Source organism: Parus major, chromosome 2, assembly GCF_001522545.3.
Source record: "Parus major isolate Abel chromosome 2, Parus_major1.1, whole genome shotgun sequence".
Taxonomy (NCBI): domain Eukaryota; kingdom Metazoa; phylum Chordata; class Aves; order Passeriformes; family Paridae; genus Parus; species Parus major.
This window is the reverse complement of record NC_031769.1, coordinates 149,316,586-149,334,107: the sequence shown is the minus strand read 5'-3', so window position 1 is coordinate 149,334,107 and position 17,522 is coordinate 149,316,586. Positions and strand designations below refer to the sequence as shown.

The 17,522-nt window shown below is 47.2% G+C and overlaps 2 protein-coding genes across 2 annotated transcripts; both read left to right on the top strand.

The window, feature by feature from the left end:
* Positions 1 to 311: 311 nt before the first annotated feature.
* LOC107214775 (lymphocyte antigen 6E-like) lies at positions 312 to 5,548 on the top strand. The gene is made up of 3 exons (XM_015650431.1): positions 312 to 606; positions 4,021 to 4,140; positions 4,807 to 5,548. The coding sequence occupies exons 1-3, from the start codon at positions 555 to 557 to the stop codon at positions 5,013 to 5,015; spliced, it is 381 nt and encodes a 126-aa protein (XP_015505917.1). The 5' UTR covers positions 312 to 554; the 3' UTR covers positions 5,016 to 5,548.
* A 4,471-nt stretch (positions 5,549 to 10,019) lies between these two features.
* Positions 10,020 to 15,133, top strand: LOC107199347 (lymphocyte antigen 6E-like). Its single transcript, XM_015616674.2, has 3 exons — positions 10,020 to 10,286; positions 13,873 to 13,992; positions 14,878 to 15,133. Exons 1-3 carry the CDS (start codon positions 10,235 to 10,237, stop codon positions 15,087 to 15,089), a joined length of 384 nt encoding a protein of 127 aa, XP_015472160.1. The 5' UTR covers positions 10,020 to 10,234; the 3' UTR covers positions 15,090 to 15,133.
* Positions 15,134 to 17,522: the final 2,389 nt, after the last annotated feature.

Below are 17,522 nucleotides of genomic sequence, written 5' to 3'. Positions count from 1 at the left end.
TGAACTTAAAAAGGAGACAGAAAATGATGCATAGTCCCCTCTGAAAAGCAGTGAAAGGATTCTGCTCTTCTGATCTCACTGTCTTGACAATCCTGGGAGACATTTGGGATAAGTTTCCATCCCAAATTCAATTTTAAATTTAAATTCCCTCCATTTCCATATGTGCAAGGACACGATCTTGGAGGATGCAGCTCGCTCTGAGCCCTGGAAAGGAAAACCTTACTCTTTTGCAGGGAAAATTGCTTTGTTTTCATGTTTAGCTTTCCCCCCACTTTTCCAGAATTAGAAACAGTTGCAGAGTTCACGTCAGCTGGAAGCAGCTGCGTTGTGAAACAACCAGGAAAAGGAGAAGTTGTGGGGGAAAACACACCTCCTTTCAGATTTCCAACAAAACGCCCTTCTCCAGACAAGCCCCGACACGCTGCTCCCAGTTATCCGTCATCTGACACACCAGCCTCTGGTTATTATTCCTGGATCAAAGCAGACACTGCAGAGGTATAAAACCTGCCCTGCCCCAGCTCTGCTTATTTTGGAGGCTCCCAGATCTCTAAAGGATGAAGCTTTTCCTCCTGGTCCTGCTCGGCGTCGCCCTGTGCACGGAAAGTGGTGAGTCCCGACAGGATCGCTTTGCACGGAACCCTCCCAAAACTCGGGCATCCTTTGGTATTCCAGGATTTTTCAGTATGGATGGCGAAGCTGAAGGGTGATGAAGGAGTTATTCCAGGAGAAGGGGACAGGGGGTTTAAGCCCACCAGAAGCTGGAGGGATGATGATGATGATGAGGAGTGGGGGGTGAGATTCCCACCTCAGATGATTCCTGCAGACCCAGCCCAGCCTCTGGAATGGCTCAGTGGGATCTGAGAGCCCTCGGGGCAGCTCCATGGGAACAGGGATATCCATGAGGGATATTCAGGGCAGGAACGGGGCGAATCTCTGGATTTGATACTAAAGCCTGATTTCTTTTTATTTTATTTTTAAATCGGTTGAACCTCATACCATCATTTCCTAAATTGACAGAGGTGGTTGAGCCACAACAAGATGCGATTCTGGCTCCCAGCTCTTCCTTGTTGCTTCCAAGAGCAACTTTGCTGATCACAGAATCCCTAAGGTTGGAAAAGACCTCTAAGATCGTGGAGTCTGATCAATTAGGAAAAAACTGCATCATGGAAATGGTGGTTGAGGATCCAAGCTGCCCAGGGAAACGGTGGGATCACATCCATGGAAGTGCTCAGAAAATAAGTGGATGTGGTGCTCAGAGCCGGGGTTTAGTGGTGAACCTGGACTCGATGATCTTGGAGGTCTTTTCCAGCCTTGGTTCCATGATTCCCAGCTGATGCTTTGGGGTGGAGATGCAGAGTTCCATTCTCATTCTGATAATTGTCTGGGGGATTTTTTGGGAGAGCCCTGGGAAGCTGCACCTCATTTTTCCTGGCTGGACTCTGCCAAGGACCACACCTTGTGCTCTGGGACAGGCAGGGAACAGAAGGTGCAGCCTGGAATATCCCTCTGTTTTAGGGGAATGGTTGATTTCCTCAGCTCGGGAGTTTTTTTGCCTGTTTACAAACTGAATTTTTCCCTGTAGGATTTCACCTGCAAATTCCTGGCCATTCTGGTCCTGGACTAACAGACCTCTTTGTCTCCCACTTAATTTGAGGATGGAAATATTCCTGTTGATCGATTTCACAGGCTTGAAACTTGGAATTGTTCTCAAGCTGAGAATGTTAAGGCAAACAAAAGGATCTTTTCCTGCAGCTTTACTCCCATTTTTTTTAAGAGATCAAGGAATGAGAGAGCAAATTCCTCCAGGAATTCTTCTCTTCAGTTAGAACAGAGGTCTTGGTGGGTGTGGAGACATCCAAAGGCAGACTTGATTAACTCAAGGTTTGCATCTGGAAGAAATAAAATTCCCTTCCCCTCTCAATCCTCGTTGCAACCTCAAGAAATGAAATAAAATTAAAGTGTTTTTCTGTAGCTTGACCAAAATTGTCCTCCCTGACTTCAGGGTGTGCCAGTTTAGAAGCCAGTCCCAAAGTCCTGGATTAATTGGTGAGTCAGACATCTCTGGAGCACAGAGAGAGGTTGAAAAATTCTTCCTTGGATGCTGCTTCCCCCTTCTCCTGCCAAGGAGACTCCCAGGGCAACTGGAGTCAGAAATTAGGAGCTTTGGGAGGTTGGCATGAAGCAGGATTTGGGCATGTAACCAGCCCCACTGTTTCCTGCACTGATCCAGGAAGTTTTTTCTGGGAATGGGCTTGGATTAAAGATGCTGCATTTACTAAGGATTAAACTGAGCTCTGTGTCTGGAAAATCCAGTTTGGGGACTGAGTGTTTCTCTCTTTCTGAGAGGAAAGGGTGGTTCCCAGTGAGGTGGAGCTGAAATATTCTGTATTATATTCCATATAATCAAATTTTGCATGAGAAAAGAGAATGAAGCCAAACACTTCGGACAGGGACGATCTAAAGGAGGGTCCCAGACTTGAAAAAATAAATTTGAGCTTGAAAGGTCAGGAGAATATTGAAGACAAGAGCCAGGTAGGACAAAGGGAACTTCTGGAGATGGGAATGACTGTGATGGGAAGCAAACTGAAAAAGTTGGGATATGAAGTCAAAGAGAGCCACATCTGAGGCTTTTGGAGTGACCATGGGAATGGTGGGAGGTGGGATCTGAGTTGTCTGATGGCCTCTGTCAGTGAGGGACAAGAGAGGAAGAGCAGGGAACGTGAGGACTGTGGACCACAAGAGGAAAGGCCATGGGAAAGAAGGGGACGATGGCTGGAGTGGGAGAAGAAGGCAGAGTTTCCATCCAGGCAGAAGAAGAATAGAGACCAAAAAGGTGATCCTGAGGTCATGGACTGAGCTGGAGCCGGATCTGGGCTAGCAGGACACTTAATGAGCCTGTCTGGACTTGTCCAAGGTCAAACAAGGGCAGTGGCAAGGTTGGGACACTGCAGACAAAGGCACAAAGAAACCTGAGCAAGGGAGAGGAGTGGGGAAGATGAAGAGCAAGGAAGGCAAAGCTAAAGGACAAAGCTGCTGCAGGAATTAGCTGGGCATTAACTGCCAGTAGCCAGGGATATTCTGGAAATGAGGATGAGTTTAATCCCTGGAGGGTGACATTGCAGCCAGATAAAGAGATGAGGAGGAAATTCCCCTTATCATGCAAAGAATCCTTCCCCAAGGATCTCTTTGCTCTCAATGATGCTTCAGCCTCATCGAGTGCCAGCTGTTCTCATTCAGTGATTTTAGCAAAGTGCTTTGCAGATGCAGAGTGTTCCAGATGTGCACGTTTTGTGGAGCAAGGAAGTTGTTACCCACGGATAGCTGGAAAAAGGAATCTGCTGCAGACAAGGCAGGGATTTGCTGAGCCCAGACTTCTACAGATCCAAGATTTTCCTCCTGGAGAGCTCGGAAAATCAGCCCAGATCATAGAAAGGTTTGGGTTGGAAGGGATCTTAAAAACCATCTCGTTCCAGCCCCCTGCCATGGACAGGGACACCTTCTGCCATCCCAGGTTGCTCCAAGCCTCGTCCAGCCTGGCCTTGAACACTTCCAGGGATGAGCCAGCCACCGATTCCCTGGTCCACTGTCTCCAGACAAGAACCAATGGACAGAAACTGAGGCTTGGAGGGGCCAGGGTGGAACAAAAACCCAAGAGCTTCACACTACAAGCAGTGGGACACTGGGCTGTTCTTCCCAAGAACACAGTGGAGATGCCAGATGTTTTAATGGATTCAAGGAAGAGTCAACCCATGATCCAGAGGGAAGATCCCTGAGGGTTCCTAAATGAGAAAACCACTGCTGTGGCAGCAATTTGAGCTTAATCTGGCTACTGGAGAGTCCTTGGGGCCAGGAATTTTCTGCCTGTGGCCACTGGGCTTGATAGATCCTCCATCCATCCATCCATCCATCCATCCATCCATCCATCCATCCATCCATCCATCCATCCATCCATCCCCAGTTTTGTGCTCCTAAGGATATTCCCAGAGGTGCCTGATGGATGTTTTTGTGCTTCTTTTGCAGCTTTCTCCCTGACCTGCTTCTCGTGCAAGGATGCAACTTCCAACATCCACTGTCTCGGCACCACCAAATGCTCGGATAACGAGAAGTATTGTCTGACATCCTATTCCACCAGTGGAATCGGTGAGTGTGGAGCTTTCCCAAGGCTCTGATGACAAGGTGGGGCTCAGGTGGGGCTGACAGCTCATCCTCACCCCACCAGGAGGTACAATGGAGGAATTAACGAGGATTTTAGCACGCAGAGAACAAATCTTGGGAAGGTGGGAACTTGGCATAGCCTGGGTCTGTTGCAACATATCGTAAAAATACTTCTGATTAAACTCAATTCAAATTAAATAATGATGATTAACCACTCTCAGGGCAGAGAGATGATGGAATAAAAATAATTCTTTTTATTATCCCTGCACAAACTGCTTGTCTCAACTCCAAGCTCAAGTTTATGCCCATGAGGTGGTAGAAATGGGAAGGGCCGGGTGCTGTGGAAGGAGCAATCCCAAGGCACCGTGACAATGTTTTGCAACCTCACATTGTACAAATGAGTCCCAAATTCTTGCCCTCAGCTGGCCCTGAAACCAGCAAAGGATTTGTAAGGCCTGGAGATGGTGTCCATAGGTCACACATACACAAACAATGATGTGATGAAACCCGAGGGGAAACCCAAAGGCATCGAGTGCAGAATAACAGATTCCCCATGGATTGCAGGCTATGATTGAAACCTGGGGGGAAAAAAAACCCATCCAAGATGAAAAACTGAACTTTTCCTGTTGTTTTCTCTCCCTCCCACTCCAGGCAATGACCAGACCCAGAGAATCACCAAGAAATGTTCTGCATTTTGCCCATCGATTGACGTGAACATCGGCATTGCTGGAGTCGCCACCAGCTGCTGCGAGACCTCCTTGTGCAACATCAGCGGGGCCAGCAGCGTGAAAACCAGCTCCACCATCCTCACCCTGGGGGTCCTGGCCAGTCTCGCCTGCATCCTCAGGATGGGTTTTTGAGGGGTTTTCGGAGAAAATGAGCTGCTTGGCTTTGCATGGCATGGTTCAAGCTGCGGTCCATCAGGTGGGAATGCTGCCCTGTGCCTCCTACCCGGAAGGTCACATCCCATCTGGAGATATTTTTGCTCTTTCCACGCTCTGATGACAACACAAAATGATGTTTGGGAGAGAAAGGGGTAAAATGGAGCCCTGCACGTGCAGAATGACCCCATGTGGTTACCGTCTCTCCTACTTCTGGCATTTATAATTCCGTGCATTTTTTGCCTTTCATTTTATCCGCGCCGTTCTCTTGTGCCATTTTATTCCCATTTTCCACCCTGTATCATTTTGCTCTGAGAAAGCCTTTAATATTCCAGTTGTTAAACAGAAACTGGGCACAATAAAGTGTTATTTTATTCTATTGTGTGGCTGCGTGGTGTGGCACATTGGGCGTAGCTGCTGGATGTATCCATGTTATGGGATAAAAGTGGAGGCGTTCGCCTGCAAATTGAATGGGAATAATGCTGAAATATATTAAAATTACTTTGCATTCACTTCAGGAAGCCTCTCCTCAGATTTTATTTTTCTGCACTGGCAGAAATGGCATCTTTGTGACTCTATTTCGGAATAAACTGAATTCTATTTAACTTCCTTTCAATTCCTCTCCTGGGGCAGCTGCCTGGAAGGAAACAGCTTTTGTGCTCTCCAGGAAAGAGAGGGGACAAGGCAGGGCCTGACGGGAAGGGATCTGGAGCATTTTCTTTAAACTGGTTTAAGATCTCCCAGTGGAAATTCCGTTAGAAGCATTAGGTTTATTTAGGAAGGGGAGAAGAGTACCTTGCCCCGTTCTTAAAGGAAAATAGTAGGAAAAGACAGATGGTTTCTGGAAAGAAACCTGGAATTTTTCAGACTCGTGTGAAAAAGTATTAACATCACAAATAAATCTTTTATGTTTGCTTGTCAAGTTCAAATTGAAGGGACTCGTTACCCTGCTCTGACCTTCCTTGTGGGTAATCCTAGGAATGAGAGGTTTGCTCACTCCGATCCTTCCAGGGAGGCTGAACTGCTTTCTCCTGGGATGAAGGAGGTCTCCACAAGGACCATCCCAAGGAAGATCTCCCAGGGAAACCAGCTGGCTGCAGCTCACCCAGCTGGTTTTCTCTCCCTAGACTCCTTGCACAGCTCCAGGTACTTCACATTCTGGCATTTTCTGGGATTAGAGGAACAACGACGCTCGGGAACAGTCACATCTTTGTTCTTTACAACAGCTTTGCTGTTGAAAATGTTGAAATGTAGGCTCATGGCTCCAGCTCATCCTGATCTGCTCTCACCCCTTCCTGTTCACCTTCCTCCCATCCACGTCCAACCTCAGCCCTGCATTCCCTGGTTGTTTTCCACATTTCCTTGTTGGCTTCTTCCTCCAGTCTTACTCTGGGTTTTTCCATCCAAACTCCATTTCCTTGCCTCAGCTCATTGTTTCCTCCTAGGTGTAAATGCAAGATTGGGCAAGGATACTTTGATTTTGGCCATGAGTCTCTCCATTCTCCCCATGGATTTTAACGCCTATCCCAATTGAGCTGGCTCTGTCCATCTGCTGGATTTATTCTCCTCACCCTGCGTCCCTTCCTGCCAAATTTAGGGATATTCAAGTGACATGGATCAAAAAACCCCAAACAAGACAATTCTGTGACCTTGGCTGGCCATATTCCACCCCACACTCCACTCCTAACGTGGTGACAACCAAACTATTTGGAATAATCTTCATCCTGTGCTATCCACAGGTTTAGGATTCCTTAGGGACAAATGGCTGGCAAAGGGAGAAGCCAAGACGGGCCTCAGGTCTTGTTCTGCTGAGCTTGGGAGTCCAGACCTGCCCTTGGCAGCCAGGTTTAAAATTAAGGTCATGTTTTGGGCTGCCTGAAACTTGACAGGTTTTGGGATGGGAGGATCCTGGCATGGCAAAGGTGATGGAAGCACCTGGGACACCCCTGGGGGATTTTATGCCCTAGTTATGGCTGTTGCATGGAGAAGTTATAAACATAAACATATTCTGGGAGTCCAGAAGTGCCATCCCTAAGGGAGCAACTCCATCATGGGTGGCTCCTTCTTGCCTGATTTCCCCCCTGATCCCATAGGTTTTTCCCTAGTGCCCAACGAAACACATCCGTGTGCTCCAAAGCTGACCCACATCCCAAAGCTCTTATCTGGAGGTGGAAACAGCAACTTCCCCGAGACACAGGAGGTCCTAAAAACACAGAGCTCCCATGGTGAACTCTCCCCTTGGAGTGTTGTGTAAGAGGAGTCTCTGCCAGCCTTCAGAAATCCTGATTCACACCTCCCACGCAGGTGCTGCTCCCAAATTCCAAATCCTTCCATCACCCTGTGTTTCTGGTGCCTCCCATGGCTGCACACTCCTCACATGGGAGTCCTGAGTTGCTCCATGAGCAGAGACGTCTGTGATGCCTGGAGGGCTTTTGGGAAGGAGATGGGAGTCTCATTCCAGTAGCTGGGATTGATCCTGGGAGGTAACCACCTCCCTCTCCCTGAGGATTATATAAAACTCATTTTTCAGAGCTCTGAGTCACTGCACCAGGACCTGGATCAGCCAAGGAGGCCTTTCCCTGCCTAAATGAGGCGTCTGCAGAAGGTGCTTTAACTTTGGTCCTTCTTTTCCCTCTCTCAGGGCTTTCCCACCATTGGTATTGAGGGATCTGTGCTGCCTTCTGCTCTCCTTGAACAATTCCCCTGCCTTTTCCCTCACAACATGAAATTTCTCCCGCTTTTCCCTGTTTATTTGCCCAGATCCAACAGAGTGCCTCAGTGCCAAAACAAGAGACAGGAGGGACCCAGGAGATCAAAGCAACACCCTCACTGGGTCTAAAAATCTCCTGGAAGCCATGGAAAGGAACAAAAGCAACCCATTTTCCAAAGCTGACTGCTGCTTTCCTGTCAGAGCCAACTCATGGCTCCAATTTGATCCACTTTAATTTTCCTGCATGGATAATAAGATTACTCCAGAGAGGTGAATCAGCTTCTTTGGGGATTTTTTTTTTTCCCCCAGTCTTCCTCAATCAATTCCTCAATCTCAAACTCCTCACTTGGAGTCCCAAGTCCAAGGCCTGTCCTGCTCCAGGCCCTCCTCCAGGCTGTGATCCTGCACTGCAGGAGACATCCTCTCCATCCTGGATCCTTGGGTGAGGCCTCCGAGTGCTTTTGAGTTTTGTAATCTGCTCTCTTGGGAAATAAACCTCTTTTCCATGCTCTCCATGCACCGGCAAAGAGGGAATGTTCCAGCATTCCAAGGTACCTTAGAACCACAGTAGTAAGGAAGACATTAATGTCCTGGAGACAGCTCCCAGAAAACACAGAAAATCCCATTTCCCACCCAAATTTCTCTTGTTAGTATGTATTTGTTGGATGTACTGGGAATGTTTTTGCCTCGCTGCTCCTTCAAAGTCAAAGTCAAAGTCAAAGTCAAAGTCAAAGTCAAAGTCAAAGTCAAAGTCAAAGTCAAAGTCAAAGTCAAAGTCAAAAGTCAAAAGTCAAAAGTCAAAAGTCAAAGTTGACTTTTGCTGATCCTATTCCCAGAAGATTCCTTTGGGAATAAAATGGATGTTGGAAAAATCAACAAAGCCAGGTTGGATGGGGCTTGGAACAACTCAGGATTGTGGAGGGTGTCTCTGCCCATGGCATGACCAAGGTGATTTTTAAGGTCCCTTCCTACCAACACCGTCTATGATTCTATGGAAATAAACAGGAGCAGGGATATAGAAGGGCAAAGGAATAAATGCAAATCTGTGGGATAAATAAGACAAAAAAAAAAAGTAAAAAAAAAATGGTTCTTTTCTTTCACCCTCAATGGAAAACACCAGCAAGGAGCCACACCCACTAATGAGGGAGAAAAACCTGTTTATAAAACACTGTGGCAAAGGACCAGGTCATCCTGTGTGAAGCACAAGGCTCAATTTGATCATCACCACATCCCCACTGACCTCACCAACCTCCAAAACCCAGGGAATGTCTGTTTGGACCCAGGGCTTGAACAACTCTGGAATTCACCACCTGATGACGTCACTCTGGGAGCAGATCAGGAGAGCCTGAAAAAGGTGTCAGACAGTCACATGGATCAGGAAATCATCCAGTGTTGGAATGATTCATGTTAGAAACAGACAAAAATACCCTGCTGATGGCTACATGCAGGGAATTGCCAGCTAAGTTATTCCATAATTGCCAGAAAAAGCAGGGTTTGACAATATTTTCTTTCTGCTGTCCAGGACTAATCTTGTTTTAGACTTGGCAGCTTGAGCTCCTACAAGATGCATCTTGAATGAGGGTCTCTATCCCAGACTGTCAGGAACAGATTTTGAGGAATTCAGAGGAGAGGAGCCACACAGAGAAATAAAAGCAAAAGGATTGATTTAAGAGGAGAGATTGAAAAAAATTACATTTTGAGGGATTTGCTCTTTCCAGAGCAGAGCTGCAATTCCAGGGTGCCAATTTGCGGGCTTGGAAATGGAGGCCTGATTTCGAGAAACTGTTGGGCGTGGAGAAAAGCAGCTCCTCTAAAAGAATCCCTGGATAGCAGCAAAACTTCATTAAATCAAAATTGTACAAGGTATTTGAGGATTACAGGCAGGAAAAAGAACAAGCAGAGGGATTAACCAGAGGAAAATTGATAAAGAAATGAAGACTGACATGAAAATTTGAGGAAAATCTTCTGTTTAACCAACCATTAGCTAATTTAATTTAGTAAAACACACTGATTTTGAGGTAAAACAGCTTGGGCCAGCTCAGAGGCTGAGTCTGGTGCTGTTGAATAATTAAAGCCAATGAACGGTGCAAACCCTGGAACGTCACGTGCTGTCTGTGCAAAAGGACTAGAAAAATTAATTCCTAGGACAATCTCCCCGTACCTCCGGGCTCTGCTTTCATCAGAGCAGCGGCCCTGGAAGGGAGGAGAGGAAGAAATTCAGAGGAGGAGAGAGCAGATCCCAACTTCCCATCACTCACACGACCGGAAGAGCAAGAAATGCGTGGCTGAAAGGGCTTTTCCCCAAGGTGCCAGCCCGTTCCGAGGGCTCCGGAGTGGAAAACTCCCACATGAACATTCCACACCCTGGGGTTGATTTCACGTCCTCCCGCAAAGCCGTCGGGAACCTGTAAAACTGCCGCCGTTGGGCTGGGGTATAAAACCTGCCCTCCAAACGGCTTCCCAGTCCTGCTGGGAGGATCTGCTGGAGATGAGGACTCCTCTTGTCACCTTGCTGGCTGTGGCCCTCTGTGTGGAACAAGGTGAGCCTCTCATGCTGCTCCTGCTCGAGACAAGGATTAGGGGGAAGATGGTGGCAATTTTCCATGTGGGAAAACTTTAGAGGGTTGTCACCAGCTCTGCAGTGTTGTGATGGTGCCACCTTTTGCGCCTCAGCCAGTGATTTGATGCAGAAATAAGGATTTTATTAATTGATTCTCCTTTCCAGGGCTAGAGCTCTGGTGGTGCTGGATGCCAGGTTAAATCCACACTGCGGTCTTTGGCATCTTCCAAAAGGAGGCAAGCTGGAAGTGATAGAAAGCATAACAAAACAGGATTTTTTTTCTTGATAATTTCAGTTTTTGAGTATTTTAGAGATTGTTCCATCCTGCTGCTTCCTCCCTTGTAGTGGTTTGCCATGTGCCTTCCTAGAAAATGCAACACTGGGAATTTTTGTAGATTAAATCAGCGGCAGAGGTGAAAGAACTTTTCATGCTAAAGGCATCCTGCTTGCAAAGGGAGGGCTGAGTGCTGTCCTCCTGCTGGCAGTGAGACACACACATTGCTCCATTGCTCCTGGCACGTGGGAATGATGACCAGAGTGCCAAAATTTCCCCCACACCTGATGGTTTCCCAGAAACCACGATACGAATCTGGTTGAGAAAGAGGCATCTAATTAATCAATTATCACTGATGTATCAACCCCCTACTCCTACATCCTTTGGAATGGTTCTCCAGCGTGCCTGGAAGAGCAGGACCTTCGGCCAGTTTTGGTGTGGGAAAATGGTTATTCAGTTCTTAAAAAAAATGGATTTAGTGCCCACAATTCCTGATTGAAGCAGTGTAACATGGACAGAAGAGTAGAATTTTCAAAGGCAACGTTCTCAGTGTGACCCAGGATAAATTGGAAAGCTCAGAGAGATCCAGGATCACAGGTTCATGGTGGGATTCTTTGCTGGCTACATTTGATAATGGCAGCAGATTCCCAATGGATTTAAAGGCAAGCTTTTACACTTTCTGTAAAAAAACACCTTTCTGTGGCCCAGCCTCGATCCAGAATAAGAGATTGCAGCTTTCTGGCCTAAAACTGGGACAAAGAAAAATGTGGAAACTGGCATTTGGTCCTTCTCAGGTCTCCTGGGTCTCATCCAAGACACTAATGACCAAATTTTGGTCAAAACTCTTGATCTCTCAGCTGTCCAAAGAGGGTCTTTTGCCTTTTCCATCCCTAAACTCACTGTTATGGATATTTTGTGTCCAGTAAAAAATCATAAAATGTCTTTATCCTTTTCATAGAATCATATTTAAGGGTAGAAAACACCTCTAAGTTCGTCAAGTCCTTGCTGCAATGTTTGACAAGACTAGGCAGATATTTGCTTAAGGTGTCCCTGAAAGTTTCTAACAAGGAAGATTCCACAGCCTGGAATTGCTCAGAGACTCTCATCTCTTTAGGAATTTAGTTTTAATATCTCTTAGCATCTGTTTTTGTCCTGTTCTCCCATATTTCCACCACGGGACACATAAGATATTTTATTACTTTCTTCTTTGCTGCTTCATTTTTCTTGCACAAAGAAGATTCCTGTGGCTTTCCTCAGCATATTCTCATTTTCAACAAACAAACTAAACCCCTTCCAACCTTTTTTTTTTTGACAAGATCACATTTCTGACCTTTTCTCCTCCCTCTCCTCTGGTCCCTCTCCAAATGCTCTGCATAGTTTTGGAAGTGCCCCAGAGAGATTTGGGCACCTCCAGCTGAGGCCTTGCCAGGGTGGAAAGGCCACCCTGCGTATCTTGCACATGACATTTCTCCCCGTGTCCCCTTGGCTGACGCGTGTTTCCATGGCTGTAATGTGACACTCTTGACTCCTGCTGCTGTCACTGTGGTTCTGAACTGCAACCCAACCAGTTGTTTTCCACCCTACATCTAGGTTTTATCTATTGTAATTTATTTATCTTTATTTCATCGCACCCCATTCTTCCTTTTCACTCTTTGATTGTGTCCATCCTTCAAAATCACTTAAAATCAAAGATTTTACCATGGAATGGTTTGGGTTGAAAGGGACCTTCAAGATCTTCTCATTCCAGCTCCTGCAGGAACACCTTCCACTATCCCAGGTTGCTCCAAGCCCCATCCAACCTGGCCTTGGACACTTCCAGGGATCCAGGGGCAGCCACAGCTCCTCTGGGAAACTTGTGCCAGGGCCTCACCACCCTCACGGAGAAGAATTCCATTGCTCCAGTTAGTTTGATCAATGATCCTTGGGAATTATCCTCTGAGGGTGTTTTCATGCCTGGCTTTGCACCCATTCCCTGGAATTTTCAGCAGCTTGTGTTTCCTGGGCTTGCTCGAGAATAACATCGTTCAAGGTTGTGCCAAAAATTCCTTAAAACATCCCTGAACCTCCTCTACTCTCTATACAAAAATTCAACTTCTTGTAGAGGTAAATGAAGCAAAAAAACAGCTGCACAGAATTAAAAGTTGATGACTTTTTCCTTCCTTTCTATCAGAAACTTCTCATTTCATGCTGTGACCTCTGCCATTCTTCCACTTTCTCACTGCCAACTTTTTATCGGGCGAAAGTGCGCTCACAGGGACGTGTCCTTTAGTTGCTTTTGCCCTTTCCAAAGTGACACACTGGGCCCAGACTTGGCAGGAACTCAGCCAGCATTTGGCTTTGTTTCCTTCCAAAAATTAGCTTTGTTTTTAAAGGAACTCAATCACAAAGCCCCACACTCCGCTCTGGGTCATTTCAGGAGCTCTGAACTCAACCACCACTTTCAGTCTGCCTGGCTGGGGAGTGCTCTGCACATATTTTAGGGGGTTTTATCACCCAGACTCTGTTTTTACTCTTTTTCCTTCGCTTTACTACTTTCCAGAGGTCTGGCCCACCACGTTCTGGTTTTGAGGGCAGGCACAGAAGTTCTTGGCAGGAGACACAACTCATCGCTGCGTGACCTTCCTGCCAATCATCTGCCACTGTTGCAGATGTAAGAATTATCTCACCAAATCTGCCCTGAGCACTTAAACCAAGCTTTTGGTTAAGATTCTCCATTCATTCCTGGTTTTATGCTAAAAACAGGAGTTTGACAGAGCATCTGAGGGCTCTCACCAGACTTCCTAGAACTGAGGTTAGGCCAGTTCAGTGATGTTCAAGCACAAAAAAAAAAAGAGATGTGACAGCAGTCTCTGAGCCAGATGAAAGAGAAGTAGGACACTGGGCATTGTCCACCTCCTCAAAATGCTACAGGCATCTTTAAATTCTCCCAGCCAAGACTTGCCCAGGAGAAACCCTGAGCAGTAATTGGCAATTCCCGTGGCTGAGCCCTCAGGACTGAGCTGCTGTGGCTCAGCAATAATCTCCTTCATAAAAACCCCCCAAACCCTTGAATTCCACTCACATCTCCTGCTCCCAGGGATTGCAAACAGATCGATAACACTTCGCAGCCTGAGCCAGAGGAGACAGAGAGGGATTTAGCGCTGCTGCCACGGGTCAGGAGATAAAGAAAGCCACCAGTCATTCCCACAAAAACATTCCTCAGGCTGTAACGAGGGAAACGGAGATCTCTGCACTGGAACTTTTGTGGTTTTTAAACCTTGTAATGTGCTTTTTCCCCCCTTTTCCCCCCCAGTTTATCCATTCATGTGCTACACCTGCCAAGAACAGGAGTCCAACAAGGACTGTTTGACCATTTCCATGTGTGCCGAGGAGGACAAACACTGCGTGACCGTCCGGAAGGATGTGGGGACAAGTAGGTTTGGGAACAACACCTTGTTTGTTTTGTAGGAGAGCAGTCCCAGGAATGGGATTTCATCCTAGTACAGGAACAACGGGCCTTGATGACCAACTTTTGGGAGACACTGACCTTGTGGCTCCCTACTGCAGTGTCCAGACACACTTGATATTCCTGCTGGAAACTGGGGAAATGATGAGGACACACAGAGCAGCACCAGGGAGTGGATTCACACCTGGAGCTGTGCGAGTTTCACTCCCACAACTGTTTTGAGAAGTGTTTCGGCCAAACCTCACCGTGGCTGACTCCCTGTGCCAAGCACAATCCTTCAGGTCTGTCCTGGGGGCTCTGCGCCCTCAAAGCCCTCCACGTGCTCTTATCCCAGATCTCAGATCATGCAGAGCATTGTCCCTGTCTTCATGTTGTAGGAAAAGCCATCCTGGTGGGAACAACCAGCTGAGCATCACTTCAGGCAGCTGGAACTGAAAGCCACAGGTGCTAATTCCACGTCAGGACTGGCAAAACCAAAAAGCATGGAGCCCAGAGAAGTCCTGGTTGGACTTGATGATTTTAAAGGCCTTTTCCAAGGCCTTCTCCTTGACATTTCTAGGATTCTATGGCCCCGTGTCTGCCCCATCCCTGGAAGTGTCCAAGGCCAGGTTGGACAGGCCTCTGAGCTACCTGCTCTGGTAGGAGGTGTCCCTGCCCATGGATGATTCTCAAGGTCCCTTCCAACCCAAACCATTCCATGATTCTGTGATTAATTCCATTAAATTTGCCTTGAGGATTAGAGCCTGGCCTTCCTTTACTCACCAGAACAGATTTAGCCACGAAAATATTTAAACAATGATTTTTCACCCTCCTTTTTCTCTTTCTTTCCCCCACCTTTTTTTCCTGCACTAGAGCCCAACAAGCCTAAATACGTCATCTCCAAGATGTGTTCTCCAACGTGTCCAGAAACGGGTCAGCAACAGACCCAAAGCTCCCAGAATGTTTCCTGCTGTGAGAAACCCCTGTGCAACGTGAATGGAGTCAACAGCAGGCAAAGCAGCCAGGGAGTGATGTCCCTGGGTGTCCTGGCCAGCGCCACTTACATCTTTGCATACGGATTGTGATGGGTTTGGAAGAGCTCCCCGTGATGGCTGAAATAAAAGTGTTGTTCTGGGATAATTTCCACTCTCAGAGGTTTGTGTTTTGTGGTTGAGCTTCCCCTGGGATTCTCGAGAGAGCCTGGGTAAGTCAGGTGCTGAACTCCCATTGATTTCCTGAGCCTACTTGAATCCAAAGTGTCCCCAGACATCCAGCTCACCTAAGGAAACATATAGAAAATGGCCTTTTTGACATGTTCAAGCTTCAAATCATTATTGCTCTGAGGAGATCCTTGAAGGCGTAGTTTTGTCTCTTACTTTCAAAGCTCTGTGAGGAATAACATCCCACCCTGCCTGAAGCACAGGCAACGGCTCCACAGCTGTGTCAGCACAGGGGATGATCGGTGAATTTGTCCGCAGTGAGTTTGGTTAGCAAACATCTGCTTATAAACAAGCAGGTGGGAGTAAAGCTGATTTCTGGCAGTGTTGTGGACATTTCTCCAGCCTCAGAGGGGAGAAATTCCTGTCTCCTCAGGCTCTTTCCTTCCCATTTTGAAATGAGCTTCTCTCACAAGAGAAAAGGGGGAAAGGCAGGGAGAGAAAGATGTGGCTGAGAGAGGAAAGACAGTGGAGGTGGGAGGGAGAAGGAATGGGGGCAGCCTGCTGAGCTGGGAGTTGCTCTCACTGCCTCCTCATGGCCCTCATCCAGCTGGAAAAGGCATCCCCATATCTATTCCCTTCTTTCTTTTCCAGGGCCAAAACAACCTCACACAGCTGTCGCCAATCCCTGTCATTCAGAGATGGTGAGAGGCATTCTACAGACCCACGTTCCTGGCAGAGAAACCACCGATTGTGTTGAGCTTTGTTTGGTTTTGCCCTCCATTCTCTCTGCTCCCTCCTCTCCCCGCGGGAGCTGCAGCTGAGGGGAGACAGAAAAGCTCTGTAGGAGGCCTGGGGGTGTCACAGAGAAGAAGAAGGGCAGCCAGCCAGGGACTCACACAAACAGCTCAGAGCCTCTTGGGTCACAGCCCTGCCTGCAAGCTCCCATTCCTGGAAAACACACAGGGAAAAAAAAAAAAAAAAAAGGAAAAAGCTGGCAGCATCCCTAGCTCAGCTGTGTCCTGGGAGAAACCAGAGCTGGTCCAAACAATTGAAGGGTGTCGGGCTTTTTGTTGTGTTTGATGGTTAAACGAGATCTTTGCTTTTTTCTGAAGCAAATTGCCCAATTGCCCTGGGGCTCTGCGGGGTTTTGGTTGCACATTTGGAAGGATGTGGGCTTTTGAGGCATTTCATGGTGCCTGGATTTCAGAGCCGCTGGTTTTCCAGGAGGATGAAAGATCCCACATCAACTTCATGTTTTGTGCTGTGAGCTCTGGATCTGCTGACTGGTTTGAAATATTTTGTTTAATGGATGGAGGGGAATCGAAGGAAATGACACCACAGTGGTGGGCAGGGACAGGAGGACACTGACATCCCCCTGAGCAGACTGGTGAGCTGTGCTGGAGATGGCAGATGTCAAAAGACCACATTAACAGAAGAACCTGCTGTTAATTTTCTCTCACCAAAGACAACCTCAAAAGGGAAGGAAAATTAGGATAGAGAAGGGGAAGAACAAGTTTTTAAACCAAAAAGAAGGAAGAGATGTCCAGCTGCTCAGGGCAGGCACTGGTTGGGCTGTGGTGGCTGTGCTGCATCCCAATTCCAGGAGCAAGTCCTCCAGGAGAAGTCCTCCAGGAGAAGTCCTCCAGGAGAAGTCCTCCAGGAGCAAGTCCTCCATTCCCTGCACAGTTTCTCCCTCAGGTGCTTTTAAAAAAAACTCCAAGAAAGTTTTGGCTCCAGGCCAAAGCCGTTACTGTTTTACCACCTGTCATGTTGGCAGGAGAAAGAGGAAGTCGAAGGAGCAATTTATATCTCAACCAGTTTCGCTGGACATGAGAAAGCAAAAAGTTGGTGGGAGAGACCATCTGGAGGGGAAGGAACAAGGGAAGGGTTGAGGTAAGTCCAGTGAGGGTGTGGGGAGCCAGAATTCACACAGTTCAGGAGGGAGAACAAACCTTACCCAGATGTTTTGCAGACCCTCATTCCCAGCTCTTTCCCCACCTTTCACTGCAGAGTTTAAGTGCCAGAAGGTCAAGAGTGGTTTCCTAGAATTGTCTACAAATTCAGAGGAACCTTTTCTTTTCCTGAAATTTCTGGATGCCAAAGCAGCTGAATTAGCCCAGATTATCCTGACTGATTCTTTGGAGGTGAAGGGATTGTGTTTAACAGGATTTACTTGTCTTGTCCACACACCTCTAGTTCCTGACCTGAAAGCTCCCAGTTGTGGGAGCCGAAGGTCATGGAAAAGTAAATCTGGAGGTGGGAATTCTGGATGGACTTTGTCAGTGCTGAGCCTCTGAGTGGAAAATCGCTGGAACTCTTTCAAATAAAGAAGGAGAAAGGACAATTTAAAACTCTCCT

What these genes read in the sequence shown, in the direction of transcription:
- LOC107214775 (XM_015650431.1), top strand. Translation starts at nt 555, where the DNA reads ATGAAGCTTTTCCTCCTGGTCCTGCTCGGCGTCGCCCTGTGCACGGAA. An exon ending in CGCCCTGTGCACGGAAAGTG is followed by an intron (nt 607 to 4,020) that starts GTGAGTCCCGAC and finishes CTTCTTTTGCAG; the next exon opens with CTTTCTCCCTGACCTGCTTC. An exon ending in CTATTCCACCAGTGGAATCG is followed by an intron (nt 4,141 to 4,806) that starts GTGAGTGTGGAG and finishes CTCCCACTCCAG; the next exon opens with GCAATGACCAGACCCAGAGA.
- LOC107199347 (XM_015616674.2), top strand. Translation starts at nt 10,235, where the DNA reads ATGAGGACTCCTCTTGTCACCTTGCTGGCTGTGGCCCTCTGTGTGGAA. An exon ending in GGCCCTCTGTGTGGAACAAG is followed by an intron (nt 10,287 to 13,872) that starts GTGAGCCTCTCA and finishes TTTCCCCCCCAG; the next exon opens with TTTATCCATTCATGTGCTAC. An exon ending in CCGGAAGGATGTGGGGACAA is followed by an intron (nt 13,993 to 14,877) that starts GTAGGTTTGGGA and finishes TTCCTGCACTAG; the next exon opens with AGCCCAACAAGCCTAAATAC.